This window comes from Salarias fasciatus, chromosome 7 (assembly GCF_902148845.1).
Source record: "Salarias fasciatus chromosome 7, fSalaFa1.1, whole genome shotgun sequence".
Taxonomy (NCBI): Eukaryota; Metazoa; Chordata; class Actinopteri; order Blenniiformes; family Blenniidae; genus Salarias; species Salarias fasciatus.
Window position 1 is genome coordinate 2,102,210 of NC_043751.1, and position 25,539 is coordinate 2,127,748.

General features: G+C 50.2%; 2 protein-coding genes across 4 annotated transcripts; both read right to left on the bottom strand.

Annotated features, from left to right (window-relative positions):
- Positions 1 to 2,269: 2,269 nt before the first annotated feature.
- LOC115392329 (troponin I, fast skeletal muscle-like) lies at positions 2,270 to 8,724 on the bottom strand. 3 transcript variants are annotated; one of them, XM_030096922.1, is made up of 7 exons: positions 8,637 to 8,724; positions 6,713 to 6,745; positions 6,590 to 6,626; positions 5,577 to 5,705; positions 4,814 to 4,903; positions 4,529 to 4,705; positions 2,270 to 2,453 (listed from the first exon to the last, which is right to left on the bottom strand). In XM_030096922.1, exons 2-7 carry the CDS (start codon positions 6,718 to 6,720, stop codon positions 2,358 to 2,360), a joined length of 537 nt encoding a protein of 178 aa, XP_029952782.1. In that variant the 5' UTR covers positions 6,721 to 6,745; positions 8,637 to 8,724; the 3' UTR covers positions 2,270 to 2,357. The 3 variants fall into 3 exon arrangements, with proteins under 3 accessions (XP_029952782.1, XP_029952784.1, XP_029952783.1); XM_030096924.1 differs by lacking the exon at positions 8,637 to 8,724 and adding an exon at positions 8,522 to 8,600; XM_030096923.1 differs by lacking the exon at positions 8,637 to 8,724 and adding an exon at positions 6,915 to 7,014.
- A 7,197-nt stretch (positions 8,725 to 15,921) lies between these two features.
- Positions 15,922 to 24,232, bottom strand: LOC115392405 (uncharacterized). Its single transcript, XM_030096998.1, has 4 exons — positions 23,471 to 24,232; positions 23,041 to 23,121; positions 22,516 to 22,700; positions 15,922 to 21,493 (listed from the first exon to the last, which is right to left on the bottom strand). Exons 1-4 carry the CDS (start codon positions 23,532 to 23,534, stop codon positions 20,618 to 20,620), a joined length of 1,206 nt encoding a protein of 401 aa, XP_029952858.1. The 5' UTR covers positions 23,535 to 24,232; the 3' UTR covers positions 15,922 to 20,617.
- Positions 24,233 to 25,539: the final 1,307 nt, after the last annotated feature.

Genomic DNA, 25,539 nt, shown 5'->3' on the forward strand with positions numbered 1-25,539 from the left:
TAAATCCTCCACTTTCTCTTTATGGAAAAGGATTACTGGTCAAACCAATGAGCTGGCAAGGTCATGAAATCCAGTCCAGTGTCAGGTGGCCTTGCTGGCCTGCCTCATTATAAATAACCCGCCCTGCCAGATTCTTATCTGTATTATCTGCTGCTCAGCCTCTGACAGACAGAATCTCACATGAAGCTCACTGACCGTCGATCCTCTGGCTGGAAGCTCTCAGAGAGCCGACATGCTGCAGCTATGCAAAGCGTCCTGAAGCTGAAGCAGCAGAACGCATCTCGGCCAGAGCAACACGTCGGACCCCCGACGCCCCCTCCAGGACCCAGCCCTCATTACAAGTATCCTGCTGCACCGCAGACGCATCCCGGAGCTCAACCAGCGGAACGTTACCGGAGTCTGAAACACCACATCCGGCAATAAGCTGCCTGTCAGCCTCGGCAGAGACGGACTCTCCGGTTTCACATGCAGCCAAAACTCCAGCAAAGGCTGAAAAAGTTAACTTTGCAACAATGAAGGGCCTGAACATTTGATGAAGGCTGAGTACCTCCAGTAAATAAGGTTAACTGAATTAACTGGGCCGCACGGTGGCGCGGTGGTTAGCGCTCTTGCCTCACAGCAAGAAGGTCCTGGGTTCAAATACCGGCCGGCTCGGGGCCTTTCTGTGTGGAGTTTGCATGTTCTCCCCGTGTGTGCGTGGGTTCTCTCTGGGTACTCTGGCTTCCTCCCACGGTCCAAAAACATGCATGGTAGGTTAATTGGTCACCCTAAAATTGTCCCTAGGTATGAATGTGTGAGTGAATGGTTGTCTGTCTCTACATGTCAGCCCTGCGACAGACTGGCGATCTGTCCAGGGTGTACCCCGCCTTCGCCCACAGCAGCTGGGATCGGCTCCAGCCACCCGCGACCCCAAAAGGGATAAAGTGGCAGAAAATGAATGAATGAATTAACTGAATCCTGTTTGAGGTGGACTAAATGAAGTGCTGGTTAAAAAATGGAGTAGCTGCAAAATAAAACACTGATCCTGCTGCAGAACTGGTCATGACAAAAATATGGTTTTAGAATTCAGCAAAGAAGTGGATGTAATTTAAATAAAACAGGACATGAAAAAACGATGACTTTTCCAATATAAATGGTTACTAGAGACTTAGACTTTGACCTGTGTGACTTGGCCCCATGGTTGACTGTCAGATTAGATAAAACCTCCTCACTGTGAGCACAAACTACCAACAGAACCGACTCCAGTGGTCACTGTTTCCTACTGGAAGTACAGATGGTCTGTTCTATTGAAAGGCAGGGGAAAGTCGAACTCGCAGTTTTGGCAAACAGAAGAAGAGCAGATGATAAGACAAAGAAATGTCTCCTGACAGACTTTCAGTACAGCCTGCTCAGCATTATGGACGTTTCACCTGAAAGATGAGAGGAACCGGCTCAACAACACAAATGTCAATAAAAGACTTTCCAAACTCCCCTGGATCCATGATCTGATTTCCTTCTCTCAGGGGAGCACAGCTCCCCCACCACAGCCTGCCAGAACACACAACTGTGTGTGTATGTGTGTGTGTGAGAGAGAGAGAGAGAGAGACGGTGAAGTCACTGTCTGTACAGATGCTTGAGGCAGCTAGCAGCTAGCAGCTAGCCGCTGTGCTCCCTGGCCTTCTGACCAGCGGTCAGCTGCTCTTCCTCACCGCTCCACGGCTGACCACCAGCCGGTTTCATCTCTTGCTCTGAGTCTGGTTCTCCTGACTGGTGCTGTTGGAGTGAGTCCATGCTGAGAGCACATCTCACGTTTACAGAATCAGACGCCTTCCAGTCGTCTCCCCCTGCAGGGTGGGTTCAGTCACAGCTTTCTCTTCTCTTTATCATAGAATTTGTACATGTTCGCCCCTCTTGGCTGCCAGGACCTCGGGCCAGGGTTTGTGAGTGTGGACGGACATGGGGACCTGGACGGGTCTGTTTGTCTTTGTTGTGGAGAACTGGGACAGAATCAGGAGGGGCTGATACAGAGCAGGACGGAGGGACGACCATGTCCTGTTGATGTCCTGCAGCCACAGTCCAGCTACAGACCTACATGCCTGATGAGGCTGGTGTCAGAGGGCGCCTCGTCCCGGTGCTCCTGGTTGTGGTGACAGACGGGATTCCTGGAGACTCGTCCTCTCAGGATAACCAGCAGCGCTAATGTTTTTTTTGTGGAGGTTGGAGGAAACAGACGGAGGTAACGTTAGCTCTGCATCGTCACCCCGAGCCGCCCCAGGAAGAAGTCAAACCAGACGCTTCAGCAGTTTATTCTGTAACTGTACAAGTTTAATACGGTGTTTCACAGAGTCAGGGACAAACAGAACCACTGTCCACACATTTCAAGCCTCGGCCTCAAACATCTTCTTCCTCCCGTCCATGCCGGATTTGTCTTCAATGTTTTTGCGCCAGTCTCCAACATCACGAAGTTCTTTATCCTGAAAAACCAAGACGGTCAAAGGTCAAGGTTGAGTCAGTAAAAATGAGAGTTCCGAGAGCGCCCCCTGGTGGAACTGTCCTGATACTGCTGTGTCTTCACTCCTTTAAATGTGAAAATGCTTTTCATTTCAAATCCTCACCTTGCCAGCATGTAGAGGGAGATTCCCGTCACTGCTGCGAGTCAGGAACTCGCCAGAAGAACCAGCAGAGCTGACTGTCTGTACAGTTAGTCAAAGTTCTGATGTCTAGAAGTGGTGACAGCAGATCACACGGTGATAAACCCTTGGGTTGCTGAGCTGCACTCTGTTTTCCACGTGACTCTGATTCCTCCTAACTGCAGCTTCATCTGTGAAGAACTGTACAAAGCGATGCTCAGGAAGCCTGGATCTGAAGTGGCTCATCATGTGGTTTTAACGTTTAACCGGTCTGACGCAACGCTTTGAACTACTGCTCAGTCTAATCCAGTCTAGTTTACTCTTCGTGGTTCAGGTCTTCTCTGTTGACTGGTTCTCCTCGTGGTCCAGGTCTTATCTAGTCCAGTCCTCTCACAGCCCTGGTTTTGTGTTTTGATTTTCTGAGTTTTTCAAACAGCCTCCTGGTTCTCCTGGTTCTTCGTGCTCTGGTTCCACTGTCGCTGTCAATAGAGTATTTGCAGCTGATGTCACACACCCGGCCTCGCAATGCACGCTGGGTAGTCACCGCCATGTTGGAGTGAAAACAAACATTCAGGCGCATGATGCTCTTTCACTGTTCGAGAGGATTATGCCCCTAATTCTGGTCAGAGGAGCAGGACAGATGGAAAATGACCACAACACGGTAAGGACATAAACATGTTGTGTTTGGTTGAACAGCTGAGGTTTGGTGAAGAAGAGAGAAACATGATCTGAGCTGCTGCTGTGAGATGTGGAGCTGGGTTCTGGTTTGTTTTGCTGCTGGCGGGAGGCGGTCGGCTCAGAGAAGATTCTGCCTGCTGTCTCTTAAAGTGTAGATTTTCTAGTTCCATATGAGACCCAGCATGTTGGAGCAGACGGTTCTGGTTCTGGAGCGTTCTGTGTCTGGAGGCGGGGGAGGGGGGCGTGTCCAATTGCATCTGGATTTTAAAGTTGTTATAAAACAAACAGTTGGTGTCAAAGTGCAGCTGCAGCGTTCAGTCAGTGAGATGAAGGCTTCTGGTCTGAGACACAATGTAAAGAAATCATCCTCACAGCATTTTAGTCTCTTTTTACCCTGGTTGGAGTGGAGCAGACGGCTGCTGGATCCGGTACCGGGTCCGTTGGGCTGAACGGGTTAAATGACTTCCGTGATGAACACGTCCATTTTTGCCTGGAGTTTAACTCTGACATGTAAGTTAGCAGATCTACGCACCGCAGACTTTACCAGAACGCTGTCCGTGTTGTCCCAGAGCTCCACAAAGCCAGAAACTAAATACTGTATGAATCCAGGCTCCTGTTCGCCTTCATCGCTGCTTTTGTGACATGAAGAACTGTTGATTAGATAACAGTAAATGTCGGCGTTCTCCAGATCGAGGGTTCTTGAGTCTCAGCCGTGCATGCTGGGAACAGGCGGCTGGCATCAAGTACGGGTCCTGCTGTAGCCTGGAATCCGTAGTTCCTCCCGGTACCGGTCTTTGTGTGTTACGTCCAGATTGTCCACTTGATCTGACAACACAACAACGTCCCTCCTCACCTGATCAGTCCACATTTTCAACATTAAAGAACAGCGAACCCGTACTACTGCATATGAATGAAACCAGGTATCACTGGTTGTTTTCACTCCAACATGGCGGCGGTCCTCTGGGTGCCAACTGCCAGGTCATGTGATGCAGATACTCTTCCTGTTCAGGTTCAGTTTTGAGTGTTTCATTCATCCTTCTGGCTGGTTTTGGTTCTCAGTTCCAGTCTGGCTGATGTCCTGGTGTGGGTCCTGTCCCATTTCTGGTCTCTCTGATGGACTCATCTGTGTCTTTCAGGTTCTGCTACATGAAAGATCTGGTTTTGTTCCTGTGTCTCTGGTCCAGCAGCCTGCCCTGCACCCCCCCCCCCAGGCCCGGCCCCCCCCAGGCCCAGCTGCTCACCTCCTCCTTCACCTCCTTCTTGACCTGCTTCAGGTTGGCCCTCAGGTCCAGGTTGACGGTGTGCTTGGAGCCCAGCAGGGCCTTCAGCATGGCGTCGGCCGACATGCGCACCTTCTTCAGGACCGGTTTCTTAAACTTTCCCATCAGGTCCTGGACTTTGATCTTCAGGTCCTCGATCTGGAGAGTAAGGGCGTAACTGAGTGAAAACAGACGATGGCAGTTCGACTCTAAAGACTGAATTTCAGGCATGATGAAGAACTGAGTTCCTTCAGGTTTCTCCTCTACCTCCTTGTCAGACTTGCTGACTTTCAGCGCCAGATCGTATCGCTCCTCATCAATGACGTCGATCTTCTTGTGAATCTCTTTACACAGGTCCTGAACATCGACAACACATCACACAAATAGTGACTTTTAGATGCATTTTTGGAGGTTGTTTTATTTTAGCTATTAGGTAAGGATGTTTTATTCATGTGATCTGTCTCACTGTTTGTTTAATTTGTGTTGTTTCCATATTCTATCTCTCTTATGAAACAGAAGTGTTTTTTTTTATTCTCTGTGTCCAGCGCTTTGGCCCACTGTGGTTGTTTTAAAGAACCCAGAACACTTCAAAAATCTAACATGTGTACTGAAGTGTCTGCAGTGTCCTTTGAATTAAAAGGAACTGAGATAACACTGGAAAGTCATCTCAGATCAAGTGTCCACAATCCCAGATCATTCAGTGTGTCCAGAGGTTGGAGGCTCACACATCTGGAAAACTGGATGTCGCAGTGTCCAGCAGTGGTTGGAGTAAAAGCATATGAAACCCACTGGATTCAGCCAAGGCTGATCTTAATGGAGCCAGAACGTTCTGAGAAAGGTGCATCACTAGAGGAATACTAGCGGTGGTTTGGTTTGTGTCTTTGATGCTAGTAAAGCCCAATCAGTATCTGGACATTGTGTGTGTGTGTGTGTGTGTGTGTGTGTGTGTGTGTGTGTGTGTGTGTGTGTGTGTGTGTGTGTGTGTGTGTGTGTGTGTGGACCTACAGAGAGCTGCAGGTTTGTGGCGTACCTGCAGGTCCTGCATGGTTCTGGGCATGGACGGCGCCGGACAGTTCTCCGCCATGTACCGAGCCCTGTCCCGCTCCCGCTCCCTCTCCTCCTCCTCCAGCAGGCCTTTGGCGATGGACAGCATCAGACTCTGCCGCCGGAACACACCACACGTCAATACACTGAAGACATTCAGCTGTCACTCTTAACCACGGCGTCTCAGTGGACGGTCGTGTTGGCAGGTCGTGAGCGGCACAGAGAAGTCAGGTGTTCAGCGCTGATGTGTTTTCTGGTTTGTCCAGGTGGGAGGCGCCTCAGTGCTCAGTCCATCAGGCTGGTCTGAACCAGGTGTTGTTTTGGTGAAGAGAGGAACGATCTCACAAAGACACAAGACGCAGTCAGTGGAGTAATGTGGTGTGGATCATGCAATGACTATTTAACTAAATTATAACTAATTTAATAACAATAATAATCATTTTCAAACCTTTATTTAAGGCAATAGACAAAATCCATCATTTTTTCTTTTCAGATTAAAGTAATTCTATTTAGCATGTAAAGTCGAAACAGTGAGAAAGAGATGGATGGATGGATGGATGGATGGATGGATGATGGATGGATGGATGGATGGATGGATGACGGATGGATGGATAGATGATGGATGGATGATGGATGGATGGATGGGTGGATGGATGGATGATGGATGGATGGATGGATGATGGATGGGTGGATGGATGGATGGGTGGATGGATGGATGATGGATGGATGGATGGATGATGGATGGGTGGATGGATGGATGATGGATGGATGGATGGGTGGATGGATGGATGATGGATGGATGGATGGATGGATGATGGATGGATGGATGATGGATGGATGGATGGTAGAACTGAAGCTGCTGGGTCATGTGAGCAGGACGAGGGCTGACTGTTTCTATCAAAGCACACTGAGACCAGATTCAGACTGAGACCAGATTCAGACTGAGACCAGATTCAGACTGAGACCAGATTCAGACTGAGACCAGATTCCGCTCCTCACCTTCAGCTGATGCTTCCGGCTTGAAGACATCTTTTTCCTGGAGGATCAAAAACATAAAAACATTCAAAACCTTGATGAACTTTCACAACCTTCAGCAGGAGCAAGAGAAGCAGAAAGACTCACTCCGACATGATGGTGAGCCTTGGTTTCACAGTCCTGCACAGAAACAAGAGTTTCACCATTTACCACCAGGAGCAGAGGCACAGGAAACAGATTTAACAGGAAAGGAAACAGAAACCATCAGGCGGCACAAACTCAAGAGCATCTGAAGAAAGATGGATGAATGTAATGAAATACTTCAAATAATGATGCGCTTGAAGGAAACCTGACACGGAGCTCTGCTGGAGCAGGAACCTCCAGGTCTAAATCAGGACCATGGTCTGGGTCCAGTTGTCTCCCTCTGGGAACCTTGTCGTGAAAGGTCTGTCTTCTGGAACATTATCAGCAAACACCCGATAGCTCCTCTGCTGCTACAAACATCTCAGACATGAGCGAGACCTCGCCATCAGCCCCGAAAATAGAGGCGAGGCAGAACAATCCGGACCTCACAGAGTGAGCCCTCTCTGGAGTCCGGACCAGACCGGCTGGAAGCCCAAGCAGAGGAGGAGCTGGCTTTAGGTCGGGGATGGTATAACAGCTTCTGAGGTAAAGACGGCGTCGCCTCAGCCAGGGGCTGGTAGAGCTTCTGCTTCTGCTTCACTGTGAACATGGCAGCTCCAACTTCATTTCCATTTCTTTTTTTTTTTTTATTTCAGAATAAACCTTGTTGTGAAGCCTCCAGTCTGACAGCAGCAAAACGTCCTGGATTCTGAAACCCTGGAGCTGGTGACCTGTGGCTTCATTGTGAGCGTCCCACTGATGGGAGAGGACAGATCCATCCTGGACGCCTGGAGACGATTCATCGTAAATTCAACTCTACCCGTTGAAAATAAACTTCTCTGAATAGGCATTTCCAAAAAAGTCATATCACTTTTAATGCAATTATCCACAAGCTGAGATATTGAACTGTTTAGGCCAAAACATTTATTTTAAACACAAAAGTGTCATCAGCATAAAAGCTGTGGGTAAACTTCAGATTTCTGTGTATTCAGCTGAAGAGCCAGACGAACAGATTGGAGCAGTGACTGTTCGCTGATTGATTCCTGGATGGTCTCATGACCATCGGCCATGAGCCGAGATCTGCCTGAACACAGTGAAACACCGACGGCTTCTCTTCAGCCGCTCTCCTGAGCGCTACAGACCTCTCATCCTCCTGGTCTGCTGGAGACGATTCAGCATTCTCTCACAGTAACGCTTCAAACAGATGAAGATGCTGGCCTTGGGCTCCACGTTGAGCAGAAATGGCCGTTATTGTTTTTGCTGTGAGAGGCTGCGTCACAGCTGTTTTAACTCAACACACTGAATATTTTTCTGCTCCTGGAAAGACTTGATTTGAAGAAATTAAGCATGTTTTGAATTTCAGCACATTGTCACCAGATGTAGTTCTATGGGAGCAGATGCAGTTTTCTTTCTTGGTTCTATTCACTCACTCATTTTATCATTTCTTCAGTACTTGATGCTCAACATGTGACCACATCTGGATGAAACACGGATTGAAAAACCAAACAAAGGTTCAGTGTGGAGCTAAATGCTGACATGAAACGTCTCCATCACCAACACAACATCAACACAACACCACCATGTAACCAACACAACAGCAACACAACAGCAACACATCACACACATATCAACAACACAACACTAACACGATACCAACACAACAGCAACACATGACCAGCACAGTAACACCACAACACCAACACAACATCACTATGTCACCAACACAACATCACCATGTCACCAACACAACATCACCATGTTACCAACACAACATCACCATGTCACCAACACAACAGCAACACAGAACTTCCAAAGTTGAACCAGAAAGTAGACCGTTTAAACTGACGACCGTCCTGCAGCCAGAGAGACGTCCTCAGCTGAAGGAAGTCAGTCACAGCAGTCAGACGGTGTGGTGGGCGAGCGGCGGCAGAGGATGGAGTTTTCTTACCCTCTTGGACACAGACAGACGCAGCAGCTCAGTTTCTGGAGCTTTCAGCTGGTATATATTGCATCCCCTACAGCCGAGGGGTTTACTGTCACCTCTATATGGAAGCTGGTTTCCTCTCTGGCCAATAGGCTCAAAAGCTCCAGAAATAAAACCTCGGACCCCCCTGCACCCCCAGCTGGGCTGGCTGTGAAGAGGCTGGAGCGCTGACGGCATCATTTCTTCAAAACAGGTTTTCCTGAGAGAACATGAGACCAAGATTCAGGTCTGAGACTGTGGGGGGCGGCGGGGAGGGGGGGGGGGGGGGGGGGGGGGGGGGGGGGGCAGGGCAGGTGTGCCCTGATGATGGAGCAGATTAGAACTACCACCCTCCTCACTTCTTTCTCCACACTGCTCCCTACTCTTTCCTTCTGGTTTTTAAACTGATGCTTGTGTTGGCTGTCAGAGTTTTTGGCACGTAGTCGAGTTATTTTGGTTTTACCGGCATCAACTCCAGCAGTCACCAAGCTGAGCAGTTCAGGTTAGAGTTACAGCCAAGCAGTTCAGTTCAGAACCAGAAAACAGTCTGAGGAAGTTTCAGAATGTTCGACAACAACAACTACATGCTGAGTAATTCATTCAACTCTATTGTCAATGTTGATTCTGTATTATAGGTAATTAAAGCCGCAAGCGGCATTGGTCGGGACCGAGCCTCCGCGCCGGCCCGCGACTGAGACGTCCACCCCCTTCATATTGGAGTTGTTAGCATCTGTCATCCACTAACATGGAGTTATTAGCATGTCCCATCCACAAAAATTGAACTGGTAGCATCTGTCATCCACTAACATGGAGCTGTTAGCATCTGTCATCCACTAACATGTAGCTTTTTGCATCTGTCATCCAGTAACATGGAGTTGTTAGCATGTCCCATCCACTAACATGTAGCTGTTAGCATCACCCATCCACTAACATGTAGCTGTTAGCATCTGTCATCCACGAACATGGAGTTGTTAGCATGTCCCATTCACTAACATGGAGCTTTTAGCATTTGTCATCCACGAACATGGAGCTGTTACCATCTCCCATCCACTAACATATAGCTGTTAGCATCTGTCATCCAATAACATGGAGTTGTGAGCATGTCCCATCCACTAACATGCAGCTGTTAGCATCAGTCATCCACTAACATACAGCTGTTAGCATGTCCCATCCACTAACATGGAGTTGTTAGCTTCTCCCATCTGCTTTTGACAGTCACTGAATGAAGGCACTGAGTGTCAGAGTTTGATTGACAGCTGCTGTCAGCTGTGTAACTGCACTGTACGCCCATATATGGTCATGTCCGTTAGAGTGGGGGAGAGGAGAAAATTGAAGCTTCTGTTTGGGAAACAACTGCTCCTTGTTCCTTTCCTGTTTGGCAAAACTGAACAAAAAATATCACGTTTCATAGGAAAATTAGTTGTCTTTCAGTTGGTGAGGCTTTCAGAGCAGTCAGACTTTTAGTTTGGACCCCAGAGGCCTCAGTTTGTGAGAAGCGCGAGATTTTTCCCCATCCGGCTCCATTATAACTGAGAGCAAAAAAAATGCAGAGCGCACACCTTTTCATACCTGTGAAAACGTACATATAACATGATATTTTCCACACTTATGTTACATCACCTTGTTTGGGAGAACCTGGTGAGGCTTTACGTGTGCTCGGTTTGTTGATAGGAGTCACGGTTTAGCCACACTTGGTGCTTGTTTGAGGTGCTGAAAAAAGGCGAATTTTCGTGCTTTTTTCCCATTATAACGGATGAGGGCCGGAGCAAGGCAGGATTTCAGACTTCCAACTTTGAACGCTCATAAAATCCACACCATTAGACTTTTGACAAAGTTGTTCACAACTTTTGTAGAGAAATTTCTCCTCTATCACGTCGCATTAGTCTGATGTCTGTACGACAAACGGTCTCAGAGGAGATAATTTTTTCGTGAGGAGTGATTTTGAGCAAAATTTTACTTTGAAAGGGAAATTGTGAACTTCCTGTTGGATTTAGGTCAGGGGTGTCAGCGCGTGAAATGTAGACCTTGATGAGACGAACGCGTGAACGTTGGTTTCATCTCTCCACGACATTCCTACGGCCGTGGCGACAATTTTACTGTTTGTATGTTTGTAGGTAGCGCTAGAGAGCAGATAGGGCTAGTTTTTCCATTTTATCAAATGTTTCACCAGTCCGGATATGCGTGCCAAATTTGGTGAGTTTTCATGCATGTTTAAGGGGTCAAATTTACATTTGAAATGAAAATATGGTCAGTATAATAAGAACGAGAAACGGACGAAGAACAACAGAGACCTTGCCTGGAGGGCTCGGTCCCTAATAATACTTTCCTACAATAACTTCAATTCATCTGAACATCTGTAACAATCATGGAACTACTTTAATCTCACGGTTCATTTTCTGTCTTCAGCTACTGAAACTCAGAAGTCAGTCTGGTTCCAGGCTGTTTAATCAAACTGCATCCAGAAAACAAGACTTCAGCGCTTCCTGCTGAATGAGTGAAACAGAGTGAACATTCAGCAGGCCAAAGCAATGAACGATTCAGCCCTAAACTGCTCAGACCTGCAGGAGCAGACCTGATGAGAGGCTGTCATACAAACCCACAAATTACACACAGCTCAGTGAATGAATGAATGAATGAATGAATGAATGAAAGAAAGCAGCTGGGTAGCTCAGCGGGTTACAGAGATACACAGATCATCACACTGGCTCAGACGTCGCCCAGGTTAACAAGTTTTGTGCCCGGTGTTGTGGAACCAGGAAGCCCTGGTGAGAAGTTGTCTCCTGGAACGAATCAGAAAACACATCGAAACTGAGGGAGAAAGAACGACTCAGTCACTGTTCAAAGTGTTTTCCTGGCTGGAGCGGTGCCCTCTGATGTCCAGCTGCTTGGAGAAGACCTCTCCAAACATCTGGAGCACTGCATGGAGCAGCTGGAACAGAGCTGTCAGTCCTCCACAGCCCAGTGAAAAGTAAGAAACTATTTCTCTGAGGGAGCAGGAAGGACAGCCGTCCTCACTGCAGGCCGACCAGCCACGGCGCCGGGCGGCAGCCGAGCAGCCGCCGCCACTGCTGATCTCAACCTGCCTGCTTTATAAAGCTGTCTTCAGACCGGCCCGGCATTTACTGCTAAACTCAAATAAGACCATCCACACTCCTGGGTTTTCCTTCCTCACAACCTTCACCAGCAGCCTGTGCATCACTTCATCTGCTCTGCTGCTCAGCTGGTTCTCTGGGGGTTTACCAGTCTCTGAAAAAGCACCAGAGCAATCAGGAACAATCAGAACCACAGAGGAGAACCACAGAGAACTGTGGAGGAGGAGAACCACATCTGTGAACCCCGGAGGAGAAGCACAGATGACTCCCATCCAGGAGCAGACGGTTCCGGTTCCAGCTATCTGGATGGAGACTGAAGCCTCCAGTGTGGAGCAGCTTGGTTCCTGCTGCTGTTCTTCTAGATAAGTCTGAGAGAACGTTACTGCTGAGTCTTCTGTCATGATATTTTTCTTTAACAACCCCGTCCAGGTTTCACTGATTGTCCTTTGTGTCATGTTCTAAACAGGCCTTTAAATGGTTCTTAATTCAATTCAATTCAATTCAATTCAGCTCAATTTATAAAGCACCAATTACAACATAGTCATCTCCAGACACTTTACAGAGAATAGAGAATAGAGATACAGAGATATTTTCCAAACTACTTTAAAAACACGCTATGAATTGCTTCCCATCGGGTCATAAAGATCATTTTAACCAGTATTTTTAAAAAAAAATGTATCTCATTCAGATCGCCAACCCTAGCTTTAAAGGTGCATTAAGGAGTTTGCACGTTTCATGCGAAACAGCGGCCCCTGCAGGCCTTGGGCGTAACTACAGCTTAGTGAAATGCTGGTGCCTGTGGTTTGCGTCCATGTACGTGCACGGAAGAGGGGAACTCCTTCCTTGCTCTTTTAGTAGCGCTGCAGAAACCTTTAAGGTTCTTCTGCCTGGTGGGTCTGTGCTGGAGCTGTGGCAGTGCTGGAAACCTTTCCTTTCCTACTTTCTGGAAGATCCATCCTTAATACTGCTCAGTTGTTGCTCGGTAAGCATCTGGCGGAGTAATGGCAGACAAAATGAAAGCTAAGCGAGTCAGGCCAGCGGGAGGCGCATTACGTCACATCCTCTCAAATTCTCCCCAAGAAATACAAATTTCCGGACCGGCACTGTGACTTTCAAGTGACAATTTAACACTGTTAGAGGTACTAGCAATGAATATGTCAGGGCACATCGTGCACATCATTACAAATGTGTAACATATTTATGGTGGAAAATAAGTATTTCTAAAGTTGAAAAACTCCTTAAAGGAGCTCTCCGTGATTCTGCACAATTCTGAGCCCTGACTTCAGTTTGAAATGTTGGCTCCGCCCCCGAGCTCTCTGACTGGTTCCTCATGTTGAGAAAACCCTCCCACTCCCCCTCCGCTCTGCTCCCACTCAGCGTGCACGACACTACATGCACGTCCCGTACGCGTGCACAATCCTCCGGAGGAAACACAGCAGAAGCCACTTCGACTCTATTTTGTTCAAAATAAATGGCCACTTCGTCTCAGTAAACCAGATGTTACCTTGTCACTACATGTTCAATGCAGAAAGTCACTTGTTGCTCCTTCGGCTTCCATGCTGGTCTGTTTACCAGTGTCGTGCATGCGCTGAAGACGGCCTGGCTCGAAGACGGCCTGGCTCCGCCCCCCCTGCTGCTGCTGCTGCGCTGTGACTGGAGCAGAGAGGTCGTCACGCTGAATCCTCAGGCAGCGCTTTGCGGGGCCAGATATCCAAAACACGCTGATCAATGTGTGATTTTTATTTCACAGAAATGTAGCATGGACTTGCTAGTACATGATGTCAAAAGCATTTTTCTCGTCGGGGTTAAATTAAAATCACGGATAGTGCCTTTAATGCACCTTTAAAGGCCTGTGGAACATAGCCTGTCACTAAAGATAAGTTGATCTGATCTAATATTGATGTGCTGATCAGGGGGAAAATGTCTTTAAACAGTCTGGTTGGGATTGGATCTCATGTACAAGTTGTAGGTTTAGATGAGGAACTCAGAGTTCAGTAGGATGGAAGCTCAGCAGCTGTGAGTCAGGTTCTACTGACAGGTCTGAGGATGTGGTTGGTTGGTCTGGGACCACTTTGGGGAGAGAGCTTTCAATTTGATCTCTAATAGTTCTGATTTTGTCATTAAAGAAATTTAAAAAGTCATTGCTGCTTCAGGCTGAGGGGATCTGAGGCTCAACAGAGCTGGGACTTCCTGTCAGCCTCTTCACCTTCCTTAGCCAGGTTTCAGGGAGGTTTGATAAATTTAAATTATGATGAGTTATTAGGTCACCAATAAGCAGGATTTGGAGGAGAGGGATCGGATATTTAACAGTCCACATTTGACTCCTGTGGGTTTTTGTTCTACAGCAGATTTAGTTTTAATTTTGATTAGGTTTTTAAGATTAACTCCTCTGGTGAAGGTGCTGTCTGCTGGAGATAATAACAGAGAGAGGGGTGTGTGAAGAGTGGGCGGGGCTTACCGTTAGTCAGTCAGCTGGACTGACAGCTGGAGACGTCTGGACTGCTGGATGTTACCTGACAGGACGGAGTTTCCAGCCTGCTGGGATGTAATCCATCGTGATTCGTGACGGTAGAGAGCAGGGCGGTTCCAGAAGAGGTTGAGGTTGTCCATGAAGTGAAGATTGTGAGCTGAGCAGGATTGTTGAAGCCAGATGTTCAAGCTGAGGAGCCTGGAGAAGAACCCAGCACCCCGGAAGAGGGACGGGAGCGGTCTGCTAAAGTAGTCCGTTTTTTTTTTTTTTTTTTACAGCTTTCAAGCAAACCGAAAAGGTCTTTAAAATCTATTTTGTTGAGCTCAGAGTGTCGTCGTCTCGTACGACCCAACATGAACAATCACCCGGCGAACAGAGGAGGCGCGGACTGGAGGAGCTCCGGGAGCTTATCCAGGACGGTGGGGCCGGGAAAACACCATGTGATGGCATTCGAGAAGCAAAAATTTAGTAGACCCACGAGGAATCTGCAGAGAAAAAGTTTAGATTCCGCGGAGCATAATCCTGAATCTGCAGGGAGGAATTCTTGATTCCACAGCTTGAAAGTTAATATTCCGCGGGCATTAAAAAAAACTAAAGTGGTCCTTTATTGTTGAATTTCTTCTGTGATCGCTGACTGGGGAGTGGGGCGACGCGACGGAGCGACGCGACGGAGCGACGCTCCATAACCTGATGTTTACTTCTATCAATCCACGTGGATTCACCGTCTGCTTCTTTATCCGGCCTGCCGTTGCTGCATACGCCAAATTTAAGGCCAGAAAATCCTACACACTGCAGGATTTTCAAGATCTGGGATTGGTCTGAATGGAGGGAAAGCAGTTCATCCAGGAGCGATGCAGTTACTGAGGATTAACCACTAACCGTCTGCACTGTTTAGGAGCTCTGGCTTTTTTGTTTTTACTGTCATATAATGGATATATTTCATTGATATATAATCATGTCTCCAGCTCTGACAGCTGAGACATTATTTTTTTTCAAAGCAGCACATCAACACCTGGTGAGACGGAGCTGTTCAGCCAATCAGGGAGCTCTATTCCGAGGGTATGGACAGGTCAGCTCGGAGCTGATTGGCTCCTCTTGGAGCTCACCACACACCACAGGAAGATCGGATCCGAACTCATTTGCATACTCCCGACAATCGACAGACCTTGTCGGCTTCAGTCGGGAGAAGAAGATCAGGGCAAAATTCGGCCCATCATCCTGTAGAGTGTGCTGGTCTTTAAATGTAAAATGTGAGTTTTCTGCACCGGGCATTAAAATCCACTGAAGGTCCGTGAATCCACGGACAGACGTGATTTCCACGATCGCGGAATCCTGGAGGGTCTAAATTACAACGATGCTGTCCCCAATGATGACGAGGTGGAGGCAGAGTTACTGGCCCCTAGATCCGGACGGTTCCTGTCCACGTCTGTGTCTTTACTGTCCTGTTTTAAATGTCTGAATTGTAGTATCTGTAGTCTGGACGACAGGTCCCAGAGAAGTCACTTTGACCGTTGAACCTTTCTGGACATGTTCTGGTGAGGGCTCCGTGTGAAAGAATGTTCCTCAGGGTGCAGAACAGTGGAGCTCCGACTTCTACACCATGGTTCACCACATTAACAGGTCGCCTGTAAAGTAGTGGACGCTCCTTTAGGGTCAGCGAAGACAGCCAAATGTTCAGTAAATACAAGAACACATACAGGTGTGAAGAACACCTTCTTTATTAATTCAACAGTACAAAGTAAGTCCGACTTAAGAAACATGACATGAGAAATACATTGCTTCACATTTCCAAACATTGTATTCATCGAGAACATTCTGGGCCACTGAGAAATCACCTGAGAGAACAAGTTAGAAAACCTATTTATTCCGATACGATGACCATGAGCTGGAGCATTTACAGCGAGGGTGAACCCAACACGAGGGAGCCGTTCTCCGTCTCCGACGGCTGCTCAGACGTGCATGAACTACATCAGTCTACTGTACACTGGTGACGAGTCAAGAGGATCATAGCAACGACCACTCTGCACAGAAGTTTTTTTTTCCTGGTTTTTGCTTTGCTCAAAATTAAAACAGGCAAAAATATTCAACCACAAATCGAGAGGTTAAAGTCTTACAAAGTGTGCAAATGTCACCGCACGGCCACAAGACGACTCCAAATGAAGGCACCAAACTTTTAGCTTCCATCCGACCGAACTCTGCTGCCGGGTCACCGCTTTAAACTACCACCGACGACAGGAATCCAAGGGATGCCAGAAGAGAACCGAAGAAAAACTCAGTGAGACCAAGACCGAGCAAACCAACAGCAGGAAAGGGGGTTTGGTGGATTCAGCAGGGACCTGTTAGTTACAAGAAGTGTCGGGACTGTCAGCTCGGTTACGTCTTTGGAAAACCTCAAAATGAGTTTCAGGACACCAGACTGGCTCGATGGTCGTGATGCTGTTAACAAGAGCTTGAGATGAAACACAGTCAAAGGGCACGAGGCGCACATGACTCCAAAGCCCCTCAGAGTGAACCTGTCTGGGGAGCAGCTAGCAGCTAGCTGTTAGCTAACCATGAACAGCCGCGTGACAGAAGAGCCACCTGAACTCCGGGCTGGTTTTCATGACGGGCGTTCCTCGTTCTGCAAACGGGACTCAGACTGAACTCACTGTGGCTCGCTGCTTCAGTCATTGGAAAAAACAAAATATGCTTCAATGTTTCAGCTGGTTGCACCAGAACAGTGGCCAGATTAACCAGAACCACGCTCCAAACCGCTGGAGTCGCCCGACAGATTGTGAAAGCTAACTTGGAATGTCTGTCGGGCTGTGCACGTTTCACAAGTGGAACAGTGATCACACGGCGATTTCAACCTTTTTGTAGCAGCGGCCGCCGCCCAAAGACAAACGTTCATAAATGCAACACTTTGAAATATTGGGGATCAGCGTCCACTGCTTGTCGGGTCAAGAGGCCGGTGTGCGGGTGGACAGTGACCGGGGATCAGGCAGACGGTGACCGGGGATCAGGCAGACGGTGACCGGGGATCAGGCAGACGGCAGCGGGGATGACGTAACACCCCGACAGTCGCTCCCTGGTTTCCTGCAATGCACCAGCCACACACCGATCCCACCAGCCATGCGGGACGCCATGCAGGACGCCATGCAGGACGCCATGCGGCCATTTATTCCAGTAGGAATTACTACAGCAAAAAAATGTTAAATCACAATGCTCGGGACGACCAGGAGTGAATCCTCTGCCGCGGCCACTGCGATCTGACGAAAACCGCAGTGGCCGCAGCAGACCAGGCACCAGTAACTTTCCACACAGCTTTGCCAATTGGGGCCAGAAGTGGAGTGCACTGTGGTCGTAGTCCAGGTGTGGAAGGGGTTGAGATGCTCTGCGCTGCAGCTGAGTGGCTGGATTCTAACCATCCTGAGAACCTCTGGAAAACAAGCTGAAGACCCCAGCTTCAATCCCTTTTCAGCAGTCAGCCTTTAAAGAGGAGCCCATCTGGTTTTCCTAACACAATCCCACCACAGTTGGAGGGAATGCTAATTATCACATTTTATCGTCGTGCAAATTCAGAATGAAGATTGTCTGACAAACTGCAACAAGTGCATGAAAGGAACGTTCTGCCTCCAGAGCTTCTGCTGCTGCCCAGTCTTTCACCTCCACCAGCTCCCGAAGGAAGAACCGATCAAAAGGAGCTGCTCTTTCACCGCTAAGTTTGGTTCCTGATCAAGTCCTAACAGGTCCGCCAGGCTTCTTGTCATTTCCCCCAGTTTACTCTGCTGTGAAAAATATTTGGTTTTAGACTTTTAGCTCCAGTGACGGCATGAAGAACCAAGTCTGTGGTCATAGCTAGCTCTTTCTGGCTTTGAAGGGAGTAAAGTAAAAGTTTCTGTATTCATGTTCAGCCTTTAAATTGAAAACACCCCGCCTTCACCAGCAGGTAAGACCCCCTCTTCCACGGACTGTTTCACTGAGACCAGGACACATCTGCTAGTCTGTCCAGTCTGACTCAGTTCTGGTTCTGTGGCAGCTGGACCCTGAGCCGGTACATTCAAGTAAAAACACTGGAAACCCTGGAGAGGATGAAAGAAACTGAATCCAAACAAGTGTGTAACCCTAAACATTTCCATCCTGTGTGGAGGATCACTAAAGACCAAACAATGAGGTCCAGTCACACCCGGAACTCTGAGGCGGTTTGAGAAACGTGACGACGGAAAGACTGAAAGCGAGTCAAAGTGGTGCAGCGACATCCAGACCAGGGCCATCTGCTCTCATGCTAGCAAACACTGGTTTGGGGTTCTGTGGCGCTCAGAACATGTTCCTTGGTCCACACGGTTCTCAAACAGGGTTTCTTCTTCTGTGGTGGTGAAGGGCAGCGGTACCGATCTGCAGCCAGGAGCTAACATGCAAACCTCCCATGAAATGCAACGTAATGCCACTGAAGCTGATGAAGACTGGCTTAGTGTGGATCTGATAAGGGTTAGCATAGCAACAGTCACGTCTCAGCACACACCAAAACACACACCCCTGTGAACAGTGCAAACCCCCCCTCGCAGTGCAAAACCCTGAATCACCGTTCAGCGGCACCCGGGACAACACTGGTGAGAGCTGCAGGGCTAATGCTAACGCTAATGGCGCAGCAGTAGCTCTTCCCCCCAGAGGACACGTCAGGACGTCACTGTTCAAGCGGGAACAGGAGGGACCGACGGACGGCTCCTCTGCACTCCGGGACGGGAACCACTCGGTGCTGGGCACTCCCTTCACTTCCTGGTCCGAAGATCTTTACACGCCGAGTCAAGGTCTCCATTACCAACGTTCCTGTCACTCTGTAATCTGGAGGAGGAATACTGAGGTACGGCGGCCCAGCGGACCTTCAGAGGCGGGACGGGTTCTCTGGGTGGTTCTACCTGCACGTCTGAACGGTTCTGGGCTCTAACTGCACCGTTCTCTCTCAGAACGCAGTGAAACAGCTCCTGGCCTGACCCACAGCGCCCTCTACTGCTGGTGTCGATACACACTTTAACATCCTGTCAACACACTGCTGTAGGGACTGGACCTGGACTCAGCTGGGCCTGGTAAACCACATCACAAACAGCTGAAGGCTGGATCTACAAATGTCCCAGACCACCTGATTTCACTGGACCCGTCCAGGATAATGAAGACTGTTGTAAACATGTTCTTCACTGACAGTAGACCCTGCTCTTTAAACTACACTCACATCCCTTAAAACGAGGATCTGACTCTTCAAACTGGACTTAGTGCTGCTTCAATCCTGGACTGGGAGGTTAAATCTACTAGGACGGTTTATTCCAGAATCCTCAGGAACAAACTGAAATTCTTGGAAACAGAGTCCATTAAAACAATTGAATTTTGAAAGGTTTCAGGAAAACATGCTGAACCAAATGAGCAGCATGTTGGAGGGTTAAAGCATCGTTGGCTGGTCGATGTTAATGCGTTTCCTCATTGATCCATCTGCTTCCTGTCTCTAACGTTCTGAGAAGTGGATTTTCCCAGGTGGTGTCTTACTGGTGAAGTGGACCAGCATGCAGTCCAGGAGCCAGTCTTCAGGTGTGAATCCTGCAGGTCTTCTGTTGAGCTGTGGACCCTCACTGGAGGAAGGACCAACGTGCGTGAAGGACGGGGTTCAGGCCCTCCACTGGAAGTCCACCAGGGTCGGTCTCAGCAGGATGCACTCATGAAAAAACCATCGTCTTGAGGGTGAAACCGTTTCCCTGTGGAAGAACTTGGAGAGGATTAGCATTCATCTGACTGCTGTGTGGAGCTAGCTAGCTCCCGCTCTGCTTTCCACACGTCTGGATGATCTTCAGGATGAAAATGTGCAAATCACTGTCACTCATCAGACTATCACTACGACCCTGCCAACATGGAGAAATCCTAAAAGGAGCCACGCTGTGTAGCACTGATGGAGTGGTGACCAGACGTGATGCTGTGAGGCTGCAGACTAATCTACTCTACTCTGATGGAATCTAACCCCCTGTGCACTGCATGACATCAATAATCTCCTGAGATCCCCCTCTAGGATATTCCCCTGATAAAGAACACCAACACCACGGCATGGCACAGAACTGAAGCACGACGAGATGGACTGTACAGCCGGCAGCAGCACACCGTCAACCCCAGAGCTGTGAGCACCACAGGAAGTCACTGCGTCCGCCGGCGAGCGCGACGGGGGCGGGGGGGCTCACGTTTACAGGACAGGCCACCGCCAGGGAAGGGACGCCCCCAGAGGGACCGCCCCGAGGGACAGGTCTCCAACCCCAGGGATGGGCTACCCCCCCAGGGAGGGGTCATCCACAGGGAGGAGTCCAGCTGCCCTCTGCTGTCTGTAGGGAGGTGACGGGGGGCTGGGGGCGGGGCTCCTGGGGGGTTGGGGGCGGGGCTCCTGGGGGCCGGACTCAGGTCCAGGCCACTTTGCGTGAGATGGCCTGCTTGAAGCACTCGGGGTCCACGTTGCCGCCGGGCCGCAGCGCCCTCTCCAGGCTCACCAGCAGGTTCTGGTGGCACTCCCGGATGTTGAGCGGGTACTTGGCCCGCAGCAGCTCGTAGGCGGCGATCAGCCTCATGTTCTGCTTCACCATCAGGTACTGGATGATGCAGGTGGGCGCCAGCGAGTAGCCGTCCCGGCAGTGCACCAGCACGCGCTTCCTCTTCTCGGCGGAGGCGTTGATGCACTCGTTGATGTCCTCGAAGCAGCGCTGCCTCAGCGCGGGGCCGTCGCCCGGGGCGTCCGGCGCGTCTCCGATGTCCACCTTGAGGCGGGACCAGCTGTGGCGGGCGCCGCGGGAGCAGGTGCAGGGGATGAGGCTGAGCGTGGGGCCCGCCTCCCCCGCCACGCCGCTCATGTCGATGATGCTGTCGATGTTGTTGCGGCACAGCGTGCGTCCGTTGTAGGCGGCGTTCAGGTTCCCCACGTAGATGTAGTCCGTCACCTTGGAGATGACCGGCTCCGAGTACTGGAAGTGCTCGCCGGGTCGGGGCTCGGGCGTGTCGGGGCCCCGGGCCCCCGCCGGCCCCGTGGCGGCCCTCCTGCTGTAGTTACGCAGCTTCTTGGAGCCGGAGCGAGACGGGGGGTTGGAGTCGGACTCGGAGCTGCTGTTCCAGGGCGGCGAGAAGAGCGAGAAGCGGCTGGACGACTTGCTCTTGTTGAGGATGTCCACGGGGCTGGACAGGCCCGAGCCGGACGCCGCGGCGGACGCCCCGGCGCAGAACAGCGACGCTCGCTCCAGAGAGCCGGTGCTGCTGGCGGCTCCGGCGCTGTGAGCCTGCTCCATCTGAAACACACAGCAGCCGGGTTAGCTCCACGCCGGCCTGCAGACCCGGGATCAGGGGCTCTGCGCCGTTCATGCGCGACGAGGCAAACGCTGCTTTACCTCCTCCCGACAACGCAACAGCGACATCTGCGCACGTCAAATTTCACACTCGTTAAGACAGATGTGTATCCGCAAGCTGGCGACCCGGCACAAGAAAGATGAAAAATAATCAACTTTTGTCGCCGTCGCCTGGCCCTTCAACCAATCAGCAACAGCCTCGACTGACAGAAGAGTTCACCGCAGGCTCTACTGTCTGCTACGGGTTCAACATGGAGGAGCAGATCATTTTAACCGTGTTCATCTTCCCAACTCTTTGCCATGTAGGAATACTGTTCATTACTGCATAAAACTTGTGAACAATTAACAAAAACCTCCACGCAGAGACAGTATTTATTTTGAAAAGTTCTTTGCAGTTGAAGTTGAAGGATTTCACTAGATTTTTTTTAAATTATTGTGCTCAAAACAGGATTAAACTGGGCCCGAACTGGAACTTAACCAGGTCCGGGTCTCCAGCGGCTGGAAGAACAGGAAGCTAGCGGAAAGTTTCCGGAGCTCCACAGCAGGACGGTGACCGGGCCGTGACCGGGCCGTGGCCAGACCGCGGCCGGACCGCGTCCGGACCGCGGCCGGACCGCGGCCGGACCGCGGCCGGACCGCGGCCGGACCGCGGCCGGACCGCGGCCGGTGAGAGCCCAGCGCTTATCGCAGTCTGACTGTCCCTCAGTGAAAAGTGAAACACGGTAAACAGACAGACTGGTTCAGATGCCTGGACAGAAGGGGACAGCCGGACAGAGGGACAGCGCTGGCAGAGAAAAAGGAGTGTTCCCTCGGAACGAGACGAGAGCAGACAGGTTGTTTAAAATGATGTGGGACGGTTCTACGGTGTCTCGGGTCATGTTCCCCGTCGACACTAAAGACCTGATGTCTTCAGTCTCACTTCACTGACTGAGGCAGGGACAGCAGGGACAGACGCTGGTCAGTACCTGGGCTTTCAGGTTGTTCTTCCACTCCTGCGTCTCCAGGGCCCTGAAGCGTCCGCTGCTGTCGGAGGACACCGACACGCAGAGGGGCCGGTGGGCTCGGGGGGGCAGCTGGGGGGTGAGGGCCACGGGGACGGGCCGGCCATCGGCGTGCTCGCTCCTACTCATGCTGAGGTTTGGACAGGAACCTGCAGACAAAGACAAGTCCTCATGTCCCACAGTGTCAGACAAGACGCCCGACTGGAGCTACGTCCATCCTCTGATCCAGTCAACACTGACGTTAAAGTCAACCAAACTAGTTCAGCAAATATGGTCCTGTTAGAGCTGATGACTGGAGCAGGGCCGCCACAGATCCAGGATCAGGGCTGACCCTGGATCAGCAGCCTTCAGCTCAGACACAGGACTCTATGTGGACATTTGGTAAAGAAATGTAAAACATGGGGTCCACATGTTGTGGATCCGGTTTAGTCTGGGGCTCCGGTGGAGCAGATCCAGTCCACAGCATTCAGAGATCACAGTTTGACCTACCAGCACATTGTGAACGGGAGGGGGGCGGAATCTGCAGAGAGCTCTGGGTCTTCAACAGGCTGTGGAGGGTCTTCACTAAACCTATGGAGCAGAGAGCAGAGGGTGAGCAGTACTGAGACCACCTGGGGGCCTCAGTCCTGTGGAAACCTTGTCCTGGAGGGGTTTCTGTACTAGGTGTTAGGGGGTCTCTGTTCTGGGTGTTTGAAGGTCTCTGTTCTGGGTGTTAGGGGGTCTCTGTTCTGGGTGTTAGGGGGTCTCTGTTCTCGGTTTTCCATTTCTTAGACTCCATGTTGGACTCTCTGAAACATCTCCAACCTGTCACCAAACCCTCATACCCTGATGTTAATCCCAGCTCATGCGGGACTCTGGCCCTCCAGGATGAGGACATTAAAACCTGAGGCTTCAGAACACTGTTCTCAGTCTGTCTTACCGCGCCTGCCGTCCTTCTTTTGGTCCAGAAGTCTGTGAGCACTCGGGTCTTTCTCGGAGCCCATGATCCGCCTCCTGCACACAGAGGCACAAACCCGCGGCGGAGGCGGCCCATCATCTCCTGGAAGCCGACCACCGCCTCAGCTCCATCGGTCACAGTCCGTGCAGCGGCTCGCTGGTTCTGCCGGGTGGTTAGCCGCTAACAGCTAGCAGCAGGCTAACAGCGGTCCAGGTCGACGAACCGCTAGCATCGGGCTGGCGGCAGGCTAACGGCGTTAGCCGCTAGCAGCGGGTAGCATCGGGCTAGCGGCAGGCTAACTCACTGAGTGTGAGTCATGATGTCGAGCTGATGGAGGCTACATTTCATTACTTCCAGCGGGGACGCAGAGCACCTGGAAACCCGAGCCAGCAGAGCAGTAAGTGTGGCTAACATGACGACCGGAGCCCAGGACGGATGTCAGCGGGGACTGTGCCGGACGCTGGGTGGGATGCGGGCTAGCCGCTGCTGCCGCTGCTTGTACGCCTGCACGTCGTGAGAAATGCAGCAGCACGAAGCGGCTAAACGTCGCTCTCAAACAGCACGGACCGAAATAAAACCAGGCAGGGTCCCGCCGAAGAGCGGGCTGGACACCGACCAGCTCCTCCGGCCCGGTCGCAGCAGCATCAGCACCGCGGGCTCGATCACGACCCCCAGTCGATCCGCCTGGAGCCGAGCGGAGCCGAATGGAGCCGAGTGGAGCCGAACCCTCCGCAGCAGCAGCAACATCAGCACCGCAGGCGAGACAGCGATCACGAGCCGAGCCTAGCCTAAACTAAACTAAACTAAACTAAACTAAAACAAACCAAACTAAACTAAACTAAACTAAACTAAACTAAACAAACCAAACTAAAGTAAACCAAACCAAACTACAGTAAACCAAACTAAACTAAACAAAACTAAACTAAACTAAATTAAATTAAATTAAATTAAACTAAACTAAACCAAACCAAATTACACTAAACAAAATTAAACTAAACCAAACTAAATTAAACTAAACTAAACTATACTAACTAAATACTAGTTTAAACAGTTAAGTATCCACAAAGCTGCCCCAGGAGCTAGAATGCTGTGGGAAGTACGGTGCACTGAACCCTGTCCTCCTCTAATGTCTGAATGTTATTCCCTTTAGTCCGTTCATTGCTTTTCACCTGTTGTCCCCCCCTTCGAGGGGGAGTCTTCTCCAGTTTCAGTTGCTGACTCCACTATTACGAAGGCCTATGAACAAGCTCCGTCCGGACCGGGAGGACACCCCTGTCGGTCCTGCCCGTGGACTGGCTTCGGTTCTACTGCTGGGATCCGTGGTTCTTGTGCTGGACCGTCCAACGGACTGTCCTCAACATTGTCCTAGGCTTTACTTCTTATTGTCTCATGCTAGCTGTTGCCAAAGCTGTCCGTCCCTGGGAGAGGGATCCCTCCATACTGTGGTTCTCCCCAAGATTTCTTCTTTTCCCACTGGGTTTTTGGAGTTTTTTCTTGCCGGATGTGAGGGTCGAAGGCGGTGGTTGCTTCGTTCTGTCTCGTTACTGTAAATATTGACATATTACCATTATGCTTATTCACTGTTTTTACTTTTACCGACAAATGTAACATCTTGAAGCCCTCTGAGGCAACTGTTGTTGTGATACTGGGCTATACAAAAATAAATTGATTGATTGATTGATTGATAGCCGAATGGAGCCGAGTGGAGCCGAGGCCTCCGCAGCGACCTCAACGTCAGCCCCGCGGGAGCGGAGGCGATCGCGAGCGGAGCCGAGCTGAGTCGAGCTGAGCCGGGTTGAGCCGAGCTTACCCGAGTGACCAGCATTGGGAAACACTTTGCTACATGACAATCAGTAAACCGTATTTTTGACGCCTATTCTTCCATTTATCAGTCAGTTTGAGCTGGGTTTGTGTTTTCTGACGAAAAGGCGAACCAGAGGGTGAAGGCCTGTTCATCCTCCACAAGAACAAGAACAAAGTTCGGCAGGATGACGTCATCAAGCTGCCGAAGAAAGTTCGGCTGCCTGCTGACATTTCATCCTCCAGCCGAA

Bases quoted from the DNA above. Each gene is read 5' to 3' on its own strand.
- LOC115392329 (XM_030096922.1), bottom strand. The intron at 5,706-6,589 runs GTGAGGAGCGGA...TTCCGGCGGCAG, and splicing joins GCCGGAAGCATCAGCTGAAG to AGTCTGATGCTGTCCATCGC. The intron at 4,706-4,813 runs GTAGAGGAGAAA...CTTACTCTCCAG, and splicing joins TCAGCAAGTCTGACAAGGAG to ATCGAGGACCTGAAGATCAA.
- LOC115392405 (XM_030096998.1), bottom strand. From the start codon at position 23,534: ATGGGCTCCGAGAAAGACCCGAGTGCTCACAGACTTCTGGACCAAAAG. The intron at 22,701-23,040 runs GTAGGTCAAACT...CTTTGTCTGCAG, and splicing joins CTCCCGTTCACAATGTGCTG to GTTCCTGTCCAAACCTCAGC. The intron at 21,494-22,515 runs GTACTGACCAGC...TGTGTGTTTCAG, and splicing joins AGAACAACCTGAAAGCCCAG to ATGGAGCAGGCTCACAGCGC.